This window comes from Rhinopithecus bieti, unplaced genomic scaffold (genome assembly GCF_001698545.2).
Source record: "Rhinopithecus bieti isolate Rb0 unplaced genomic scaffold, ASM169854v2 scaffold_35903, whole genome shotgun sequence".
NCBI lineage: Eukaryota > Metazoa > Chordata > Mammalia > Primates > Cercopithecidae > Rhinopithecus > Rhinopithecus bieti.
The window spans coordinates 2,224,538-2,241,944 of record NW_016815549.1 but is presented as its reverse complement, the minus strand read 5'-3'; the positions used below and the strand labels follow the sequence as shown (position 1 = coordinate 2,241,944).

General features: G+C 36.8%; 1 protein-coding gene across 1 annotated transcript in view; it reads left to right on the top strand.

Moving 5' to 3' along the window:
* The window catches only part of SNX7 (sorting nexin 7), a 115,412-nt gene that overhangs the window by 12,791 nt on the left and 85,214 nt on the right, over positions 1-17,407 (top strand). Inside the window, exon 2 of the mRNA XM_017853407.1 lies at positions 13,715-13,897. Coding sequence (XP_017708896.1) covers positions 13,715-13,897 — 183 coding nt within the window. The remainder of the gene's footprint in view (positions 1-13,714; positions 13,898-17,407) is intronic.

Genomic DNA, 17,407 nt, shown 5'->3' with positions numbered 1-17,407 from the left:
TGGCTTTAAAATATTTTTGACATGCAGTAATATGACATACTGCTGAGGCACACGTGCGAACTGCACCAGTGTGCTGGAGGATGTGCTTAGTTGGGGAGCCTTGCCTACCTTTCAGCCTTAGTATTTTAGTTGTTGTTGATTTGTTCTTGCTTATATATGGCGTTGTCTTTATTGTGGTGATTAAAAACATTGATTTGTGAGTGTATATATCTGAGTGTAAAAAATGTCCCTAGCAGAAAGGGAAATGCTGCAAATCTGGAACTTACCTCTGCCTACCTACCACTTGTCAAGAGAATTTTTTTTTATTTCTAAGTTTCTTTAGAAAACTGAAAAGAGGCTGGGTGTGGTATCTCACTCCTATAATCTCAACACTTTAGGAGGCTGAGGTAGGAGGACTGCTTGACACCAGGAGTTTGAGACAAGCCTGGGCAACATGGTGAGACCCTGTCTCTACAAAAAAATTTAAAGAAATAGTCAGGTGTGATGGCTCCTGCCTATAGTCCTAGGTAATTGGAAGGCTGAAGAAGGAGTATCTCTTGAGCCCAAGAATTTGAGGTTACAATCAACTGTGATTGCTCCACTACACTCTAGCTTGGACAAAAGAGCAAGACCCTGTCTCTAAAACAAAAAACAAAAATAAAAAAAAAACTGTGGAAAGACACTATATACTTATCCTACTCAAACATACCTTTTGAAAACTTTTAAAATGATTTTTATTATGTAATATTTTCATACATATGAAACAATATACATATTTATAAAATATCTGTTTGTATTATATAGCTGTCTATATAATATCTATAGTGTAAAGCCAGAACAAGCAACAGCTTGTGGGCCAAATTTGGTTGACCTTTTATAAATAAAGTTTTATTGGGACACAGTCACACCTATTTATGTGTGTATTGTCTATGACAGCTTTTACACTACAGTGGCCAAGATGAGAAGTTGTGACAGAAACCAGATGGCCTATAAAGCCCCAAATATTTATCATCTGGCCCGTTACAGAAAATTTTTGCAGATTCTTGGTAATAGAATGATAAAATTTGCATCCATGTTCCACTCCTCAGTTTAAGAAATAAAACATTCAAAAATTTTGACATCCCTGTGTTCCCCTCCGTAGATTATCCTTCTCCTATGAAAAAGAAATGGATACTCTGAATTTTATGTTTGTTATTTGTTTGGTTTTTATGGAAGTTTATATAGGTATCTTGAAGTAATATATTTTAAAGATTTACTGATTTGGGAGCCTTGAATGTTTTAGGACTTTAAAAAATGATACCATCCTGTGCAAATTCTCCTATGATTTGCTTTTTTTCTCCTAATACTTAGTTTATGAGAATTGGCCACATTGCTGTATGAAGTTGTAGTTTATTTTCATTGCTCTGTAGTATGTACACCCTTATATGCCTATTTCACTCTTTATTCATTTTTCTGTTTCTAGTTTTTTTCTAATTTCCAACAATGCTTCCTTGAATACACTTGTACTTCCTCACGTTCTGTATGCTACAGAGCTGTATACTGACTACGTACATTTACTTATTCTTGCTTTAGATTTTTATTTAACTTCGTGGGAAATTGAAAAAAGTGAATTCAGTGATGAGTCCTAGGGACTCCTGTCATATTTCAATGTAAGATTTTGACCCCTTTCATACTTGAGCTTATTGGCCATTAGCTCAAATCCTCCTTCTTTCACTTAATAGCAGTTACTATTTGAACAAGTAATTTAATCTGAAAATAAGAGAAGAAAGAGCACTTACCAATACTATTTCTGTCTTTCTAACAAGGGGGAAAAATATGCTCTGCAGGAGTGTGGTAAGGTTTACATGAGATAATTGATATAAACCCTTCAAGCAGACATTGTGTATTACACATTTATTATCTTTTTATCCTCTTAGTCCTCTGTGATCTAAGGTGAGCTATGACCTCTCTAAGAAGTTGAAAGTAAGAAAACCGAACCTCAGAAAAGTTACTTGACCAAGTTCACTCAGCTGGTACATGTGTAAACTTGGATTAACTTTAGCACTGCATATGTACAGAGACTTTTTCTTTTATTATACCACTCTTATTTTTTTTCTGCCAGAAGGGAAAATTATGTTAAATAAAATTATGTGTAAAATTTCTAAGGTCAGTCTATAACTCTGTAGTATATAAAACTTGAGGAAGTACAAGCATATTCAAGGCAGCACCATTACAAAGTAGAAAAACTAGAGACAGAAGAATGGATAAATAAATTGTGATATATGTATGTAAGGGTATATATACTATGTAGTGATGGAAATCATGTCAAACAAGATTAGAGTGTTGTATGCCCCTTTATAGAATATGACAGAGGCTGGCTTTTCCCCCAGTCACATTTTCAACAGTGTTCCACAGAAAGCCTTTCTCATTTTTATTATTATAAGCAGGCAGATTGGAAGGATTTGTAACCCAAAACACAGCTGGCAAGTCTAAATTTAGGCCTATCAAGATGAGTGTCCTTCTTAACAACATGGTTTCTCAAACTCCTTCCACCTTAAGTTGCTTTTTTACCAGATGTCTCTTGGGTGTGCGTGTTTCTTGTGCATCAGCAATTTTATTTGCATGGCCTTTTCATGCCAGTATTCTGATTTATTACACTTCTCACATGGATTTTTTTCCCTGTGACTTGTAAAAAGAAAATAGCTGTTTGTGCACAGATGGTGGGTGTGGTTTAGTATTATCAGAGTAATTCACGTTACATTTATGAGACATTCCTTAGTAGCATTTCAATGAGGGACATTAAAGAAGGACATCTCTTAAAGATCTCACCTTTTAACCTGTTTCTATTGCTGTTTATCACCTGAGCACTCAAATATTGACAAACCATCTTTTATTTTAAATTTCAGCTATCTAATTTATTTATTTCAGTGGTAGAATGTTGGAACCATCTAATTGCATTAAAGGAGGGTGGAAAAAAGCATTCCCAGAAATTCCTGGAGTTGACTACTAACCTGTTAAAAAGAATGGAGCAAGGTTGAAATATCTTAATCACAATTTCTTCCTTTTAACTTTCCCTCTATCCTCAGATTTTTATTGTGTACCATTTTAAGTGCAGAAATGCTGTGTGAGATTGCCAGGGCTGCTGTAACAAAGTACCACAGACTGGGTGTCTTAAATAACAGAAATGTATTGACTCACAGTTCTGGAGGCTAGAAGTCTGAAATCAAGAAGTCAGCAGAGTTAGTTCCTTCTGAGGGCCGTGAGAGAGGGATCTGTTCCAGACTTCTCAACGTGGCTTATAGATCTGTGTTCTCCCAGTGTCTCCACACATCCTCTTCCCTCTGTCCATGTTTCTGTGTCTAGATTTACCCTTTTTATATAAAGATACCAGTCATAGTTGGATTAGGGCCTATCCTAATGACCTCATTTTAACTTCATCAGATCTGTAGGGACCCCAAGTCTAAATAAGGTCACACTCTGCAGTACTGGGGATTTGGGCTTCAGCATATGAATTTGGGTGAGGTAACAATTCGACCCATAACAAATGCTTATAATAAGCCCCGAGTAACAACAGAAAAACTTACACTTAATTTGTGATTTTTGCAATAAATTCTGTTATCATGCTAACACCATTCCAATTCATTTATTTCAGTTAAGTTATTTAAGTGGTTTTTCTGACAGTCAGTGGATGTATTGTTTTGGAGTACGGATAAAAGACCATGAATTCTTGCAACACAGCCTTTCTTCTCTATTAAACACTCAAATCTCAGCCTGAAACCATCCCAGGATTTTCTTGTGTGTGTGCATTTTCAGTGTTCTAGCTATAGGAGTAAATGTTCAGAAGTAGAGAGTTGTCACACATATAATTTTTATTCTGCTGTAATCTGTTGAAGGAAAAAGTAAAAGATATATTTTCATTGTTTAAATGACCCTAAGATAATGGTCTTATATCCAGATAGAGACACAGGGAGACACACATCCATTATTGGGGAGGTGAGACCTTTGTTTGGAAAGAACAAATTTTAATGATCCATTTCTCCTGAAACGCATCAACTGCAGAAGGTTAAATGGAGTTCTTTTTGGTTAATTGCTTCTTTGGATCTTCTCAAACACTTATTTTCTTCAGTTATTCATGTCCAAATGTTAAGTCTTTTAAGTATTGTCAGTATATTTTCTTTCATTTTTTTGAAGTGAATATAAAACACTTTAGATAGTCAGTTTTATTGAGGTTTTAAGAATGCTTTTGAGTGATTCATAGTAATTTAAATCCTTCCACTGAAATCTGGAATGTTGCTAAATTTCAGCCTGTAATTTTCTGCTTTTGCTAGATATTGAAGCATATTTTTATGATACCACACTATACTCATTGGTATTGTGAGCCTTTGTAAATTCATGCAGATCTTTCCCACTCTACAAAAGGATGCATTTCAAGCAGAAGAAATAGAATGCTAAATTATGTAGTAGGTAAAAGAAGTGGGCTGTGGTGAGTTGGAAGGGTGAGCAAAAAGAATGCCAAAGCACGTTTGCACGTCATGTCAGTAAAATACAAAGTACGTTTGCCCACCGAATTAAAATTTGTCAGCTTATAAAGTTGCTATTTATATGAAATGGTTTTTGAGAGAGATTTTTGTACATGCTGATTACACATTTATTTGGAAGCTCTAAATTCTGGTTTTAATGGCTGCTTAGTATTTCATTGTGTTAGCATCCCATTATTTAACTATGCAACCTTGTTAAGAAAAAAATCAAATATAATCCAAGTTATTCTGCCAAAACAGCCCTAGGCAACTGTTTTATCACTATGGTTCTTACTGTCTCTGAGCACATCATGTACAATGTTGACTCTAACAATTTTAACATTTTTTTCTGGTTACAAAATACAACATATGTTTTAGAATATTTGGAAAATACAGAAAATCACATAGAAAAATATTAAACCCAACAGCAATCCCAACATCTGAAATAATTCCTGTTAACTTTTTTTTTAAATAGCTGCTAAGTTCCCTCTCTCCCTCCCTGCCCATCCCCCCAGTCATACTCATACACACACATTGGAATCTGGTTTTACACAAATTTTATATTTTGCCTTTTTTTTTTTTTCTGAATAACATACTGTGAAAAGTTTTTCCAAGTTATTGTATGGTCTTATAAATCATCTTTAAGTCACTATATTGTATTCTGTCATATGGATAGAATTCGTTATATCTACTCATAGAGATATAAAATGATATATTTCACTAAATTTTTTTGCAAGACATCTATTGCTTCTATATTTTTGTATGTCTGATTAATCCAACTGAAATTTGTCTTTTACTCCTTGCTTAATGCTTAAATGATCACAGATCTTTTTGTGATAATAGGCTGAATCTATGTAATCTTTATGACTATTGTTAATCTTCTTTCTTCAGTTAGCATGTCCTATGATAATATCTCTTCTATTATTACATTGAAGGATGACCTAAATGTTGCGTTATAGTTCACAGAGATAACCTTTTTGTGGGAAGAGCCTTTAGAGCAGTGTTCTGAATATTATTGATGATTCAAAAGCATTTTTATTGATTTAGTTTGAGGAGAAAACAACTCCATATTATGATTTCATCTTTTTTTCACAGTCATAGTTTCACAAAAAAGTATCTCGTCTTAAAACATCAGTACTTTATTAATGCATTTGGATCTGAGATATTTTGGAAATCATCAGGTCCAACTTTGTAATTTAACATAGAAAGGCCGAATTAGTGGTTCAGTGCCTGCTTAGTCAATGGCAGAGATAGGACTAGAAGCCATTTTTGGCCTTCTTTGTAATAATTTTTTAAAATTTTACTCAGTACTAGCTAACTTTGTTGCTAAGCTAAAATGGGCTTTCTTGCAGATTTAATATTCAAATACATCAGTTAACTTTATAGTCTTATGCATAACAACAGACAAAACTTTTGATTCCAATATCTGTATCGCTACTTTAGGGGAACAAATATATCTAAAAGAAAAAGTATAGAGTTAGAGAATAAGTTCTTACTACCACTGCAGAAATAACTCATTCTATTGAGAGTGTTAGCTTTATCTTTGCAAGTGAAGGAACCGTTATTTGAATTTAAAGTTTACTGTAATTATCCTTATGTTTCAATTAATTTTATTTAGAGAGAATAACATGTAGCCTGTCCTTTCTCATCTTTTTCTTTCTTTTATTTAGACAAAACTATTGAAAGTGACTGAGCAGATGACCAGTGTTGCCAGTTGAAATTGAAGCTGAGGAGGCATCCTGCATGGTTGGGGTTGAAAATAAGTCTGCCTTGGCCTATGTGGTCAGAGCAGAGGAGGCAGCCAGTGTGGTTGGGAGATTGGTTATGTACAGGGGAATTGAGCCAATAAGTAAACATATTTGGGATAATAGGAGCTAGGTTTCTCACTGCTGGCAAAAAGTGTTATAAATATGGAAAAGGGAAAGACTAGACAAGCCATGACATGTCAAATTAGAAATAGAGGTATATAGGCCAGGCACGGTGACTCACGCCTGTAATCCCAGCACTTTGGGAGGCCAAGGTGGGTGGATCATGAGGTCAGGAGTTCGAGACCAGCCTGGCCAAGATGGTGAAACCCCATCTCTACTAAAAATACAAAAATTAGCCAGGCGTGGTGACGGGCGCCTGTAATCCCAGCTACTTGGGAGGCTGACACAGGAGAATTGCTTGAACCCGGGAGGCGGAGGTTGCAGTGAGCCAAGATCGCACCAGTGCACTCCAGCCTGGGCGACAGAGTGAGACACCATCTCAAAAAAAAAAAAACAAAGAAAGAAAGAAAAAAGAAATAGAGGTATATAATTCTAATTTGTGTACCCTTGGTATTTTATATCTAGCCATAGATCTAGAGCTGTATGAGTCTGTGTGTGTGTACGTGTGTGTGTGTGTACGTGTGTGTGTACGTGTGTGTTAGTGTGTTCTTGCATTGCTATAAAGAAATACCTGAGGCTAGGTCATTTATAAAGAAGAGAGGTTCATTTTGGCTCATGATTCTGCATGCTGTACAGGAAGCATGGTGCTGGCATCTACCTCTGGTGAGGGCTTTAGGCAGCTTATGATTGTAGTGAAAGGTGAAGGAGAGCCAGCATGTCCTGTGGCCAGAGAGGGAGCAAGAGAAAGAGGAAGATCCAGGGTCTTTTAATAAACCAGATATTGCCAGAATTCATAGACTGAGAACTTACTCATTACCATGAGGATGGCTCCAAGCCATTCATGAGAGATTCACCCCAATGATCCAAACACCTCCCATTAGGCCTCACTGCCATCATTGGGGGTCACATTTCAACCTGAGATTTGGAGAGGACAAACATCCAAACTATATCAGTGTATATATGTGTGTGTATGTCTCATACATTTATTTCCTAGCACTAATATCTTGGTTTGTAAATACCAGTCTTCTCAAAAAGGAACCAGAGCTCCTCGGAGAAATGTCTGATTCCAGAGCTTGGCCAGGGAAAGAACAAAATATTATAAACTTGAAACATCTTGTTCTAAAAAGTAAAGTGCTCAAAGAATAATAAAGACATATCAAAAACATACTGGTGCAGCTTTAAGGGACTCCCACTTGTCAAACTTGGAACTGTTTAAACATCAAAATAAATTATGATGTTAATGAATTATATCCACTGAATAAAATAGGAATCTGTGAGTCTGTAGTCATATAATTAATTTGAGTCTATAGTCACATAATTAATTAATTATAGTCATATAATTAATTTAAACAAAATATTATACTCTTTAGTCTCCTTATTAGAAAACCTATTGATGTTATCAACATTGAAAAATAAAAAATAGCAGTATACATATATACACTGATATAGTTTGGAGTGAGAGAGAATGAATAAATGAATAATGAACACTCAGGAAAACAAAAACTGGGCTGGCACAGTGGCTCACACCTGCAATTCCAGCACTCTGGCAGGATATATTAATCTGTTTTCACACTGCTGCTAAAGACATAACTGAGACTGGGCAATTTATATAGGGGAAAGGGTTTAATGGACTTAAAATTCTGCATGCCTGGGGAAGCCTCAATCAGGGTGGAAGGCAAGGAGGAGCAAGTCATGTCTTACATGGATGGCAGCAGGGCAAAAGAGCTTGTGCAGGGAAACTCCCATTTTTAAAGCCATCAGATCTCGTGAAACTTATTCATTATCACGAGAACAGCATGTGAAGACCTGCCTCCACGATTCAATTACCTTCCATCAGGTTCCTCCCACAATGCATGAGAATTGTGGGAGTTACAATTCAAGATGAGATTTGAGTGGGGACACAGCCAAACCATATCACTCCACCCCTGGTGCCTACCAAATCTCATGTCCTCACATTTCAAAAACAAACATGCCCTCCCAACAGTCCCCAAAGTCTCAACTCATTTCAGCATTAACTCAAAAGTCCACAGTCCAAAAAGTCATCTGAGACAAGGCAAGTCCCTTCCACCTATGAACTTCTAATATCAAAAGGTTAGTCACCTCCTAGATACAATGGGGGTATAGGCATTGGGTAAATACACCCATTCCAAATGGGAGAAATTAGCCAAAACAAAGGGGTTACAGGCCCATGCAAGTCTGAAATCCAGTGGGGTAGTCAAATCTTAAAATTCCAAAATGATCTCCTTTGACTCCATGTCTCACATGCAGGTCATGCCGATGTAAGAGGTGGGGTTCCCATGGTCTTGGGCAGCTCTGCCCCTGTGCCTTTGCAGGGCATAGTCCCATCTTTCTGCTTTCATGGGCTGGCATTGAGTGTCTGTGGCTTTTCCAGGGGCACAGTGCAAGCTGTCAGTGGATCTACCATTCTGGGGCCTGGAGGATGATGGCCCTCTTCTCACAACTCCACTAGGTGGTGCCCCAGTTGGGCCTCTGTGTGGGGGCTCTCACCCCACATTTCCCTTTTGTACTGCCCTAGCAGAGGTTCTCCAGGAGAGCTCCGTTCCTACCACAAACTTCTGCCTGGACATACAGGCATTTCCATACATCCTCTGAAATCTGGGTGGAGGTTCCTAAACCCTAATTCCTGACTTCCATGCATTGTCTGTCCCAACACCACATGGAAGCTGCCAAGGCTTGAGACTTGCACCCTCTGAAGCCATGACCTGACCTCCATGTTGGCTCCTTTCAGCCATAGCTGAAGCAACTGGAGCGACTGCGACACAGGACACCAAGTCTCTAGGCTGCACACCCTATGGGGACCCTGGCCCAGCCCACAAAACCACTTTTTCCTCCTTTGATGGGAGGGGCTGCCATGAAGACCTCTGGCATGCCCTGGAGAGATTTTCCTCACTGTCTTGGGGATTAACATTTGGTTCCTTGTTATTTATGCAAATTTCTGCAGCTGGCTTGAATTTCTTCTCAGAAAGTCGGATTTTCTTTTCAATCGCATTGTCAGGCTGCAAATGTTCTGGACTTTTGTGCTCTGCTTCCGTTGTAAAACTGAATGCCTTTAACAGCACCCAAGTCACCTCTCGAATGCTTTGCTGCTCAGAAATTTCATCCACCAGATACCCTAAATCATCTCTCTCAAGTTTAAAGTTCCAGAAATCTCTAGGGTAGGGGCAAAATGCCACCAGTCTCTTTGCTAAAACATAACAAGAGTCACCTTTGCTCCAGTTCCCAAGAAGTTCCTCATCTCCATCTGTGATCACCTCGGCCTGGGTTTCATTGTCCGTGTTATTATCAGCATTTTCGTCAAAGTCATTGAACAAGTCTCTAGGAAGTTCCAAACTCTCCCACGTTTTCCTGTCTTCATCTGAGTCCTCCAAACTGTTCCAACTTCTACCTGTTGTCCAATTCCAAAGTTGCTTCCACATTTTCAGATATCTTTTCAGGAGTGCCTCACTCTCAGTACCAATTTACTGTGTTAGTCCATTTTCATGCTGCTGATAAAGACATACCTGAGGCCGGGCAATTTATATAGGAAAAAGGGTTTAATGACTTACAATTCCATGTGGCTGAGGAAGCATCACAATCATGGTGGAAAGCAAAGAGGAGTAAGTCACATCTTACATGGATGGCAGCAGGCAAAAGAACTTGTGAAGGGAAACTTCCATTTTTAAAACCATCAGCTCTCATGAGGCTTATTCACTACCAGGGGAACAGCACCGGAAAGACCCGCCCCCATGATTCAATTATCTCCCACCAGTTTCCTCCCATGACACATGGGAATTGTGGGAGTTACAATTCAAGATAAGATTTGGGTGGGAACACAACCAAACTTTGTTGCAGGCCAAGGCAGGAGGATTGTTTGAAGCCAGGAGTTTGAGACCAGCCAGGGCAACATAGCAAGACCTTATCACTGTAAGATATTTTTTAAAGCAGTAAAAGAATGAAAATGTAATCATAATTCACTATATGGCTTGGCTCTGAATAAAAATAATTTTTTTCTTAAACCTGGATCTACCTTAAAATGGTGATAAATTAAGATGATGGGAGAGAGAAAAACATATGTATATATTTGAGAAAAGGAAACATTGCCTATAAAATAGCTTCAGGTAGGTCTATAGCATAATAGAAAGTGAAAGATGAGAAATGGTTCCAGATTGAAGGAGACCAGAGATATAGCAGTTAAATGTAACAGATGAACCTGGATTTAGTTCTGTACCAAAGGGGAAGGACATTTTCTTTATAGGATGTTTTTGGGACACAGAAATTCAAAAGGGTCTGTGGATTAGACCGTTGTATTGTGTCAGTGCTAATTTCCTGATTCAAATACCTATATCGGTACTATGGTTATATAGAAGAGTTCTTGTTTTCTGAAAATACAGACCTATTTAGGAATAATGGGGCAACATGTTTCCAGTTTACTCTCAATAAGTAAAAGTTTTCTCATCCCTCCTTTTCTCTCTTTTGCTTTCTCCTTAACTTTCTTGTACCAATTTTAATTTATCTACAGATCTAACATAGGCATGCTTCCTGTCAGATTTATGTCATTATTCTATCAGTTTCCTTTTCTTCCTTTTTTGTCCTTCTTTCACTTCCTTTTTTCATTCCCTTTCTTGTTTTTCTCTCTCTCCTTCTCTTTTTTCTTTCCTCTTTTGCTTACTCCCCTTTCTTGTTCTGTTTTCCACCATCCCCTTTTCCTTCTTCCCTCACTTCCTTTATTCTTTCTCCCTGTCATCTCCTTGACACCCTGTATATTTATTTTCCTGGTCCAGTGTATATGGGCTATTCTCTAGGTTTGCTGGAAAACTGTCAACCTAGAACATTATCTTCTGGGATATTTCCTTTACTTTAATCTTCTGTTGTAACTCTTGTTTTTAAATTCTGTATCTTCTTTCCTGGCATATTCCCTTATTTTGGAGAAGTCAAGAAGCTTCCAAAGAATAGGTACATGGGAAGTTTTTTGAAATCTTCTATGTCTGAAATGGCTTTACTCTACCTATATATTTGAATGACAATTGTCTGGGTATGTATAATTCTAGGTGGAAAATACTTCTCTCTCAAAATTTTGAAGACATTAGTTTATTATGTAGTTTCCAGCATCACCATTTAAGAACTCTGATGCCATTCTGATTTCCAAGATTCCGCCTTTATTTTACTTATATTCTTTCTTAAATCTTTCAGGAATTTAAAAATCTCTAGTTTATGAAATGTCATGGTGATGGATGCTTGTAGGGGTACTGCCTACCCAACCAGTGTCCTGTTCATTTTGGGGAGACCTCACAGGCCCTATCAACCTGGAAATACTTTATGTCAAGGATATTTTTCTTTTTCATTTTCTGGAATTCCTTTTATTCAGGCACTGCCTGCCTGGATCCTTTCATTTTAAAAAATCTTCTCATTTTCCATTTCTTATTCTTTTGGTTCACATAGTGGGACAGTTCTTGAGCTCTGATTTTCAAACCTTCTGTTGCGTTTTTATATTGTTACCATATTTTAATTTTCATGAGTCTCTTTTTTGGTTGGTATTGTTGCTGTTCTCTTTTTTTAAAAAAACAGCATGCTTTCTCATTCATAGATTTAATATTTTCTATTATCTTTCTGGTGATTTCATGGTTTTTAAAAAGTGTTTATGCTCTGTTGTTTCTGCTTCCTTTAATCTTCTGTTTTGGTTTGTTTGTGACTTTATTTCACATCAGAGCTTCCCTCATGTTCAGATGTTTGGTAGTTCCTACACCAAATAATAAAAAGCGGAGTAGACATTCTGCACGCGCGGTAGGGGTTTCGATGTAGGCTGGTTATGCAGAGACCTGTCTAATTCATTAGGGGGCTACAATTGTCAGTTTTTCTCCAATATCAGCTACGAGAGAAAACTTCCAACTATGGTGGGTACTGTGGTATGAATATTTGTGTCCACCCAGAATTCATACTTAGAAATTCTAACTGCCAAGGCGATGATAGTAGAAAGTGGAGTCTTTGGGAGGTAATTAGATCATGAGGGTGGAGCTCTCATGATTAGGGTTGGTGCCCTTATAAAAGACCCCAGAGAGACCCTCACCCCTTTTACCATGTGAGATTGTAGTGAAAGGAAGCTGTTCTGTAAAGTGGGCCCTCACCAGATGCTGAATCTGCTGACATCTTGATCTTGAGTTTCCTAGTTTAGAACTGTGGGAAATACATTTCTGTTGTTTGTAAGCCTAGTTTATTGTATTTTTCTTTAATAACAGCCTGAATGGATTATGATGGGGTGGGGATTGCACCTTCCTGCCAACGTTCTTGGGACCTGGTGAACAGGGTTGCATGTCTTTGGGTCTGGTATGCAGGACTTTCACTTGATAGCTGGCTTTTCATAGGACCTCTCCCCCTATCCTACTGGATGCCCTCGAGTTCAGACCTTTCAGACAGTAAACTTCCAGTGTTCTGCCAAATTGGGGTGGGAAAGTTACCTGATTGCCTAGGGTAGGTGAGGGAATCTGAGGTTCTAGCTCTTTTTTGTTTTATTAGATCTTCTTAATAACCAATCATCTGGTGTTTGCTCTGCCACAACCTTTATGTCCACAGGTTCTTGGTGCTTCCAATTCTTGAACCTTCCTGGCATTCTACATCATAAATATCCTTGCTTCTTCCTAGTTTACTCTTCTCTTCAGTATTACTTTTCAGTTTTCTCTGCTCTACTATTTAAGTTACCGCTTGATGATCAGTTCTCCAGTTTCCAAAAAGTAGCTGGCACCTTTCATTTACATAGTTTTTGCTTCTTATCCTCACCTGAGTCTGTTAGTGCTACTATGACAAAGTATCTGAGACTGGGTAATTTATAAATAATAGAAATTGATTTCTCACAATTCTGGAGGCTAGGAAGTTCAAGATCAAAGTGCTGGCACTTTTGGCGTCTGGTGAGGGATGCTCTCAGCTTCCAAGATGGTATCTTTTTGTTGCGTCCTCACATGGAAGAAGGTGAAAGGGCAAGAAAGGCACTAGCTTGTTCCCTACAGCCCTCTTATAAGGTGGCTAGTACCATTCATGAGGGCTCTACCCTTATGACCTAATTACCTTTAAAGGTTCCACCTCTTAATACTGTTGCATTGGGGATGAAGTTTCAACATGACATTTGGAGGGAACAGAACCATTCAAACCATAACAATCCTTGAGGCTTTGTACTTTTCATTTGTTTGTTTGTTTCTTTACTGTCATCTTTTGGATGGGATTTTAAGAGGAAACAGGTAAAATACATGTTCAATATGCCACATTTAACTAAAAGCCCAGTAATCCTTTTGTTCTTGATATACTTCATTAATATTGATAGCATCTAGAAATGGAAGAGTTTAATTTTCTATTGATATTAATTTTGAATGTTTTATTTCTTAGGATGCCTCATTGATGGACATGAACTCCTTCAGCCCTATGATGCCAACGTCCCCTTTATCAATGATAAACCAAATCAAGTTTGAGGATGAACCAGATTTAAAGGATCTCTTTATCACAGTTGATGAACCTGAAAGTCACGTTACTACAATAGAAACTTTCATTACCTATAGGATTATTACTAAGGTAAACGTTGGATGAATATTTTCTTGAATATAGCTGCTTTTTTTGAAGCTTTGGAAGTAAGTACCTCTTGTTCATTGTAATTCTCAACATTCCAGGATCTTAGCTGAATTGACTTTTAGTTTTTCAAACCTTTTGGCTAACACGTTGCTGCTTATCTGCCCTTCACTTGTTCTGTATCAAGTCAGTGAAATTCAAATTGACCTGAGAAAGTCACTGATTTTATAGCAGCTATACTTCTTAGAATAAGAACATCTAGGTTTTTAGTTTAAAAAAATTATTAAGAAATAGCTTTGGAAAAGATGGGCCTCAAGTTGTTAATAAAAAAAGAAAATAGTTAAACAGTTTGCAATATTATGTATTCAGATTTCTTTAGAACATTATAAAATATAGTACCATTTGTTTTTCAAAGTGGGGCAAGTGGCCACTTTGTCTCATGTATGAGATACTGTTAAGTGTGCAATAATTCAAGGGCAAAGCAGATCTAGAACACAGATCTCTTTAATCATAGGGCAAAGCACTGCAGAGACAGTTTACCTCAGGCACAATTAAGCAATCACCTAGTATAATCTGTATTTTAAGTCATTTATTTAATAGCATTTTAAAATAATTCTCTTTATGATATTTTGTTTATGAAGCCTCACCCTAGACTTTTATACTTCATATATGTAAAAGTACATCTCTTTTTTTTTGCTGAAAAAGTTCTGAACTATGTTCCTATAATCACTTCTTCCAAGGAAACTGCCACACTGCTATTAGTTATGTTTGCTGATTTCTTCACTTGAATTCTTAAAATCCCTTCTTGCCCTCTTATTTCAGCCAGAACAAAGTGCAGACTTTCTTGTATGACAGATAAAGGGGCTTCTCAGTCTGGTGCCAACTTGCCAGATAAGACTTACTTCTTACACCTCACATTCAGTACCCTTGCTCTCCACTCGTGTAGAGCTGCTTCTGTTTTCTGAATATTTAGGGGATCTCTTGCTCTCATAACTTTGCATATAGTTTTCCTTCTGTTTGCTATGTCTGTCCCCTTCTTAGACAGAAGAAGTCATGCTTAGTTTTCAGTATACAACTCAAAATGTTAGATGCCTGTGAAGGCTTCTCTAGTTGTTACTGTCCCCTGGCTGAAATAGTTATTCTTCCTCTGTTTTCTCATGCTATTCTATTGAACTCTTAAGAAATGTAAAACATTAGAGTCAATATGGCAAAACATCAAAAGCATATGTTTAATCCAACTAAGCTGTTTTTTTAAATCGATAAAAATGAGATAATAGAACTCACTTCTGTAGGGTTACAGTAGAATAAGGAATCAATGGAAACCCCACTTAGTAAAATGCCTAACACATGATAAGTGTTCAGTAGTTGCCATCTACCTGTATGGGAATAGTTGCCATCTACCTGTAATTGCCATCTACCTGTATGGTAATAGATACTTATTTGTATTTATTCTCAGTGAGTTTGTGAGTTTCTCAAGGAAGGTAATTATATTTTAAGTTATCCGTAATTCCAAACACAAATCTTAGGACATAATAAGTAAACTATCTATTTTGTTAATGAATGAGTGAAGGAATTATCTTAGCTATATCAAGATGTGGTAGAGCAAGACAACATGGAGTTGAATCTTGATTTCTCACCTTCCTTGCTACGTGACTTGAACAATTTAACCTTTCTATATTAGTTTTCTTGTTTGTAAATAGGACAACAGTACTAACTTCATAAGGTCTTTATGAAAATTGAATGTTCATATAGACATACTGCTAGAATAGAGCCAAATTTCTCCTATTACTACTGTTATAATTATCTATTGTCATTATCCATTCTAGCAAATAATTTGTGAAACTGAATTATTTTTCCATCATTTGCATCTCTCAGAAAGACACTCTTTCTAAAGTCACCTTATGAGTTTAATTTAATTCATACTGTTCTTCTGAGTTCTCCTATTTACAACATACTTTAAATGGACTGGTCTTATAGAAGTAGTAATAATAATATTAAAGTGTATAAACTAGCAAACATTTACTGTGTGATTGCTTTGTGCCAGGTAATATTCTAACCAGTTGCTACATGTTAACTCATTTAGGCTCATGGTAATCCTCAAACATAGATACTATGATTTACCCCCATTTCATGCATGAGGACACTGAGGCTTAGTGGCTTGTTAAAGGTTACACAGCATAGTAATTAGCTGAGCTGAGATTTAAATCCAAACAGTTTACTTTCATAGTATACATTTTTTCTGTTATATTTTTGTGCATTTAGCTATGGATATGGTAAACTTTCAGTTTAACTATTATAAACTAACTTCCTTTGTTCTACTTCTCATTACTTTTACTATATCATAATATATAGACTATATCTATATATATAGAAATATATATTACAGATATAAATATATAAATAGTACAGGTATATCATGTTATCAGATAGTCTTTTCTTATTCACTTATCGTTTACTTATTTATTCCAAAAGATTTTATTGAGTACCCCTTTTCTCCCAAGTATTGTGCTTATATATTAAGAATACATCAGTGATCAGGATAGGTCTGACAAAAGGAACTTTCTGCCTTCCTGGTGTTTTCACTCTGAGGAAGGGGTGTTTGTGTATGATGATATAAAATAATTCATTTTGTACTGTGTTAGTTTGTTCTCATGTTGCTAATAAAGACATACCCAGTACTGGATAATTTATAAAGGAGGAACATTTAATTGACTCACAGTTCCACATGGCTGGAACTGGGGGCTCACAATCATGGCAGAAAGCAAGGGGGAAGCAAGACACATCTTACATGGCAGCAGGCAAGAGAGAGCTTGTGCAGCGGAACCCCCATTTATGAAACCATCAGATATCATGAGACTTATTCACTACCATGAGAACAGTATGGGGGCAACTGCCCCTTTGATTCAGTTATCTTCACCTGGCCCCACCCTTGATGCATGGGGATTCTTACAATTCAAGATGAGATTTGGTTGGGGACACAGCCAAACCATATCATATACTAAGTTATTTCTTTATAGTTATAAATATTTTGAAGGAAAAATATTGGATATTATGAGCGTGGGATACACCATCTAATTTGGAGGTTGAAAGATGGCCTTCCTGGGAAAAATCTTAGTTTTATAAATATTTATATTCATGGACACTAAGGATTATAAGGGTAAATGAATATTCACACATGTAAACTGACAATCACCTATTTAGGAATACTTAAGAAGATCCCACTGTAAATGATTATATTAGGAAAACCACATTTCTGGCATCTGTTCTTTTATGGGAAATTATCCTTTATTGTTTAGGTTAGCACATTTTAAGTGACTGTTCTAAAGAAGTATTTTCTCTTTTGGAGATCTAGAGATGTATGTTCTCTCAGTGCATATAAGAGTAAGAATGAAACGATTTAACAAGGTACTTTCCTTCCACTTCCTCTTTGTGAAAACAAACCTATAAATGCCTGTCATTGTACAGTTAGGAGTTAAGCTGTATTCTTGATGGCTGAACTGACTATTAGGTTTTATT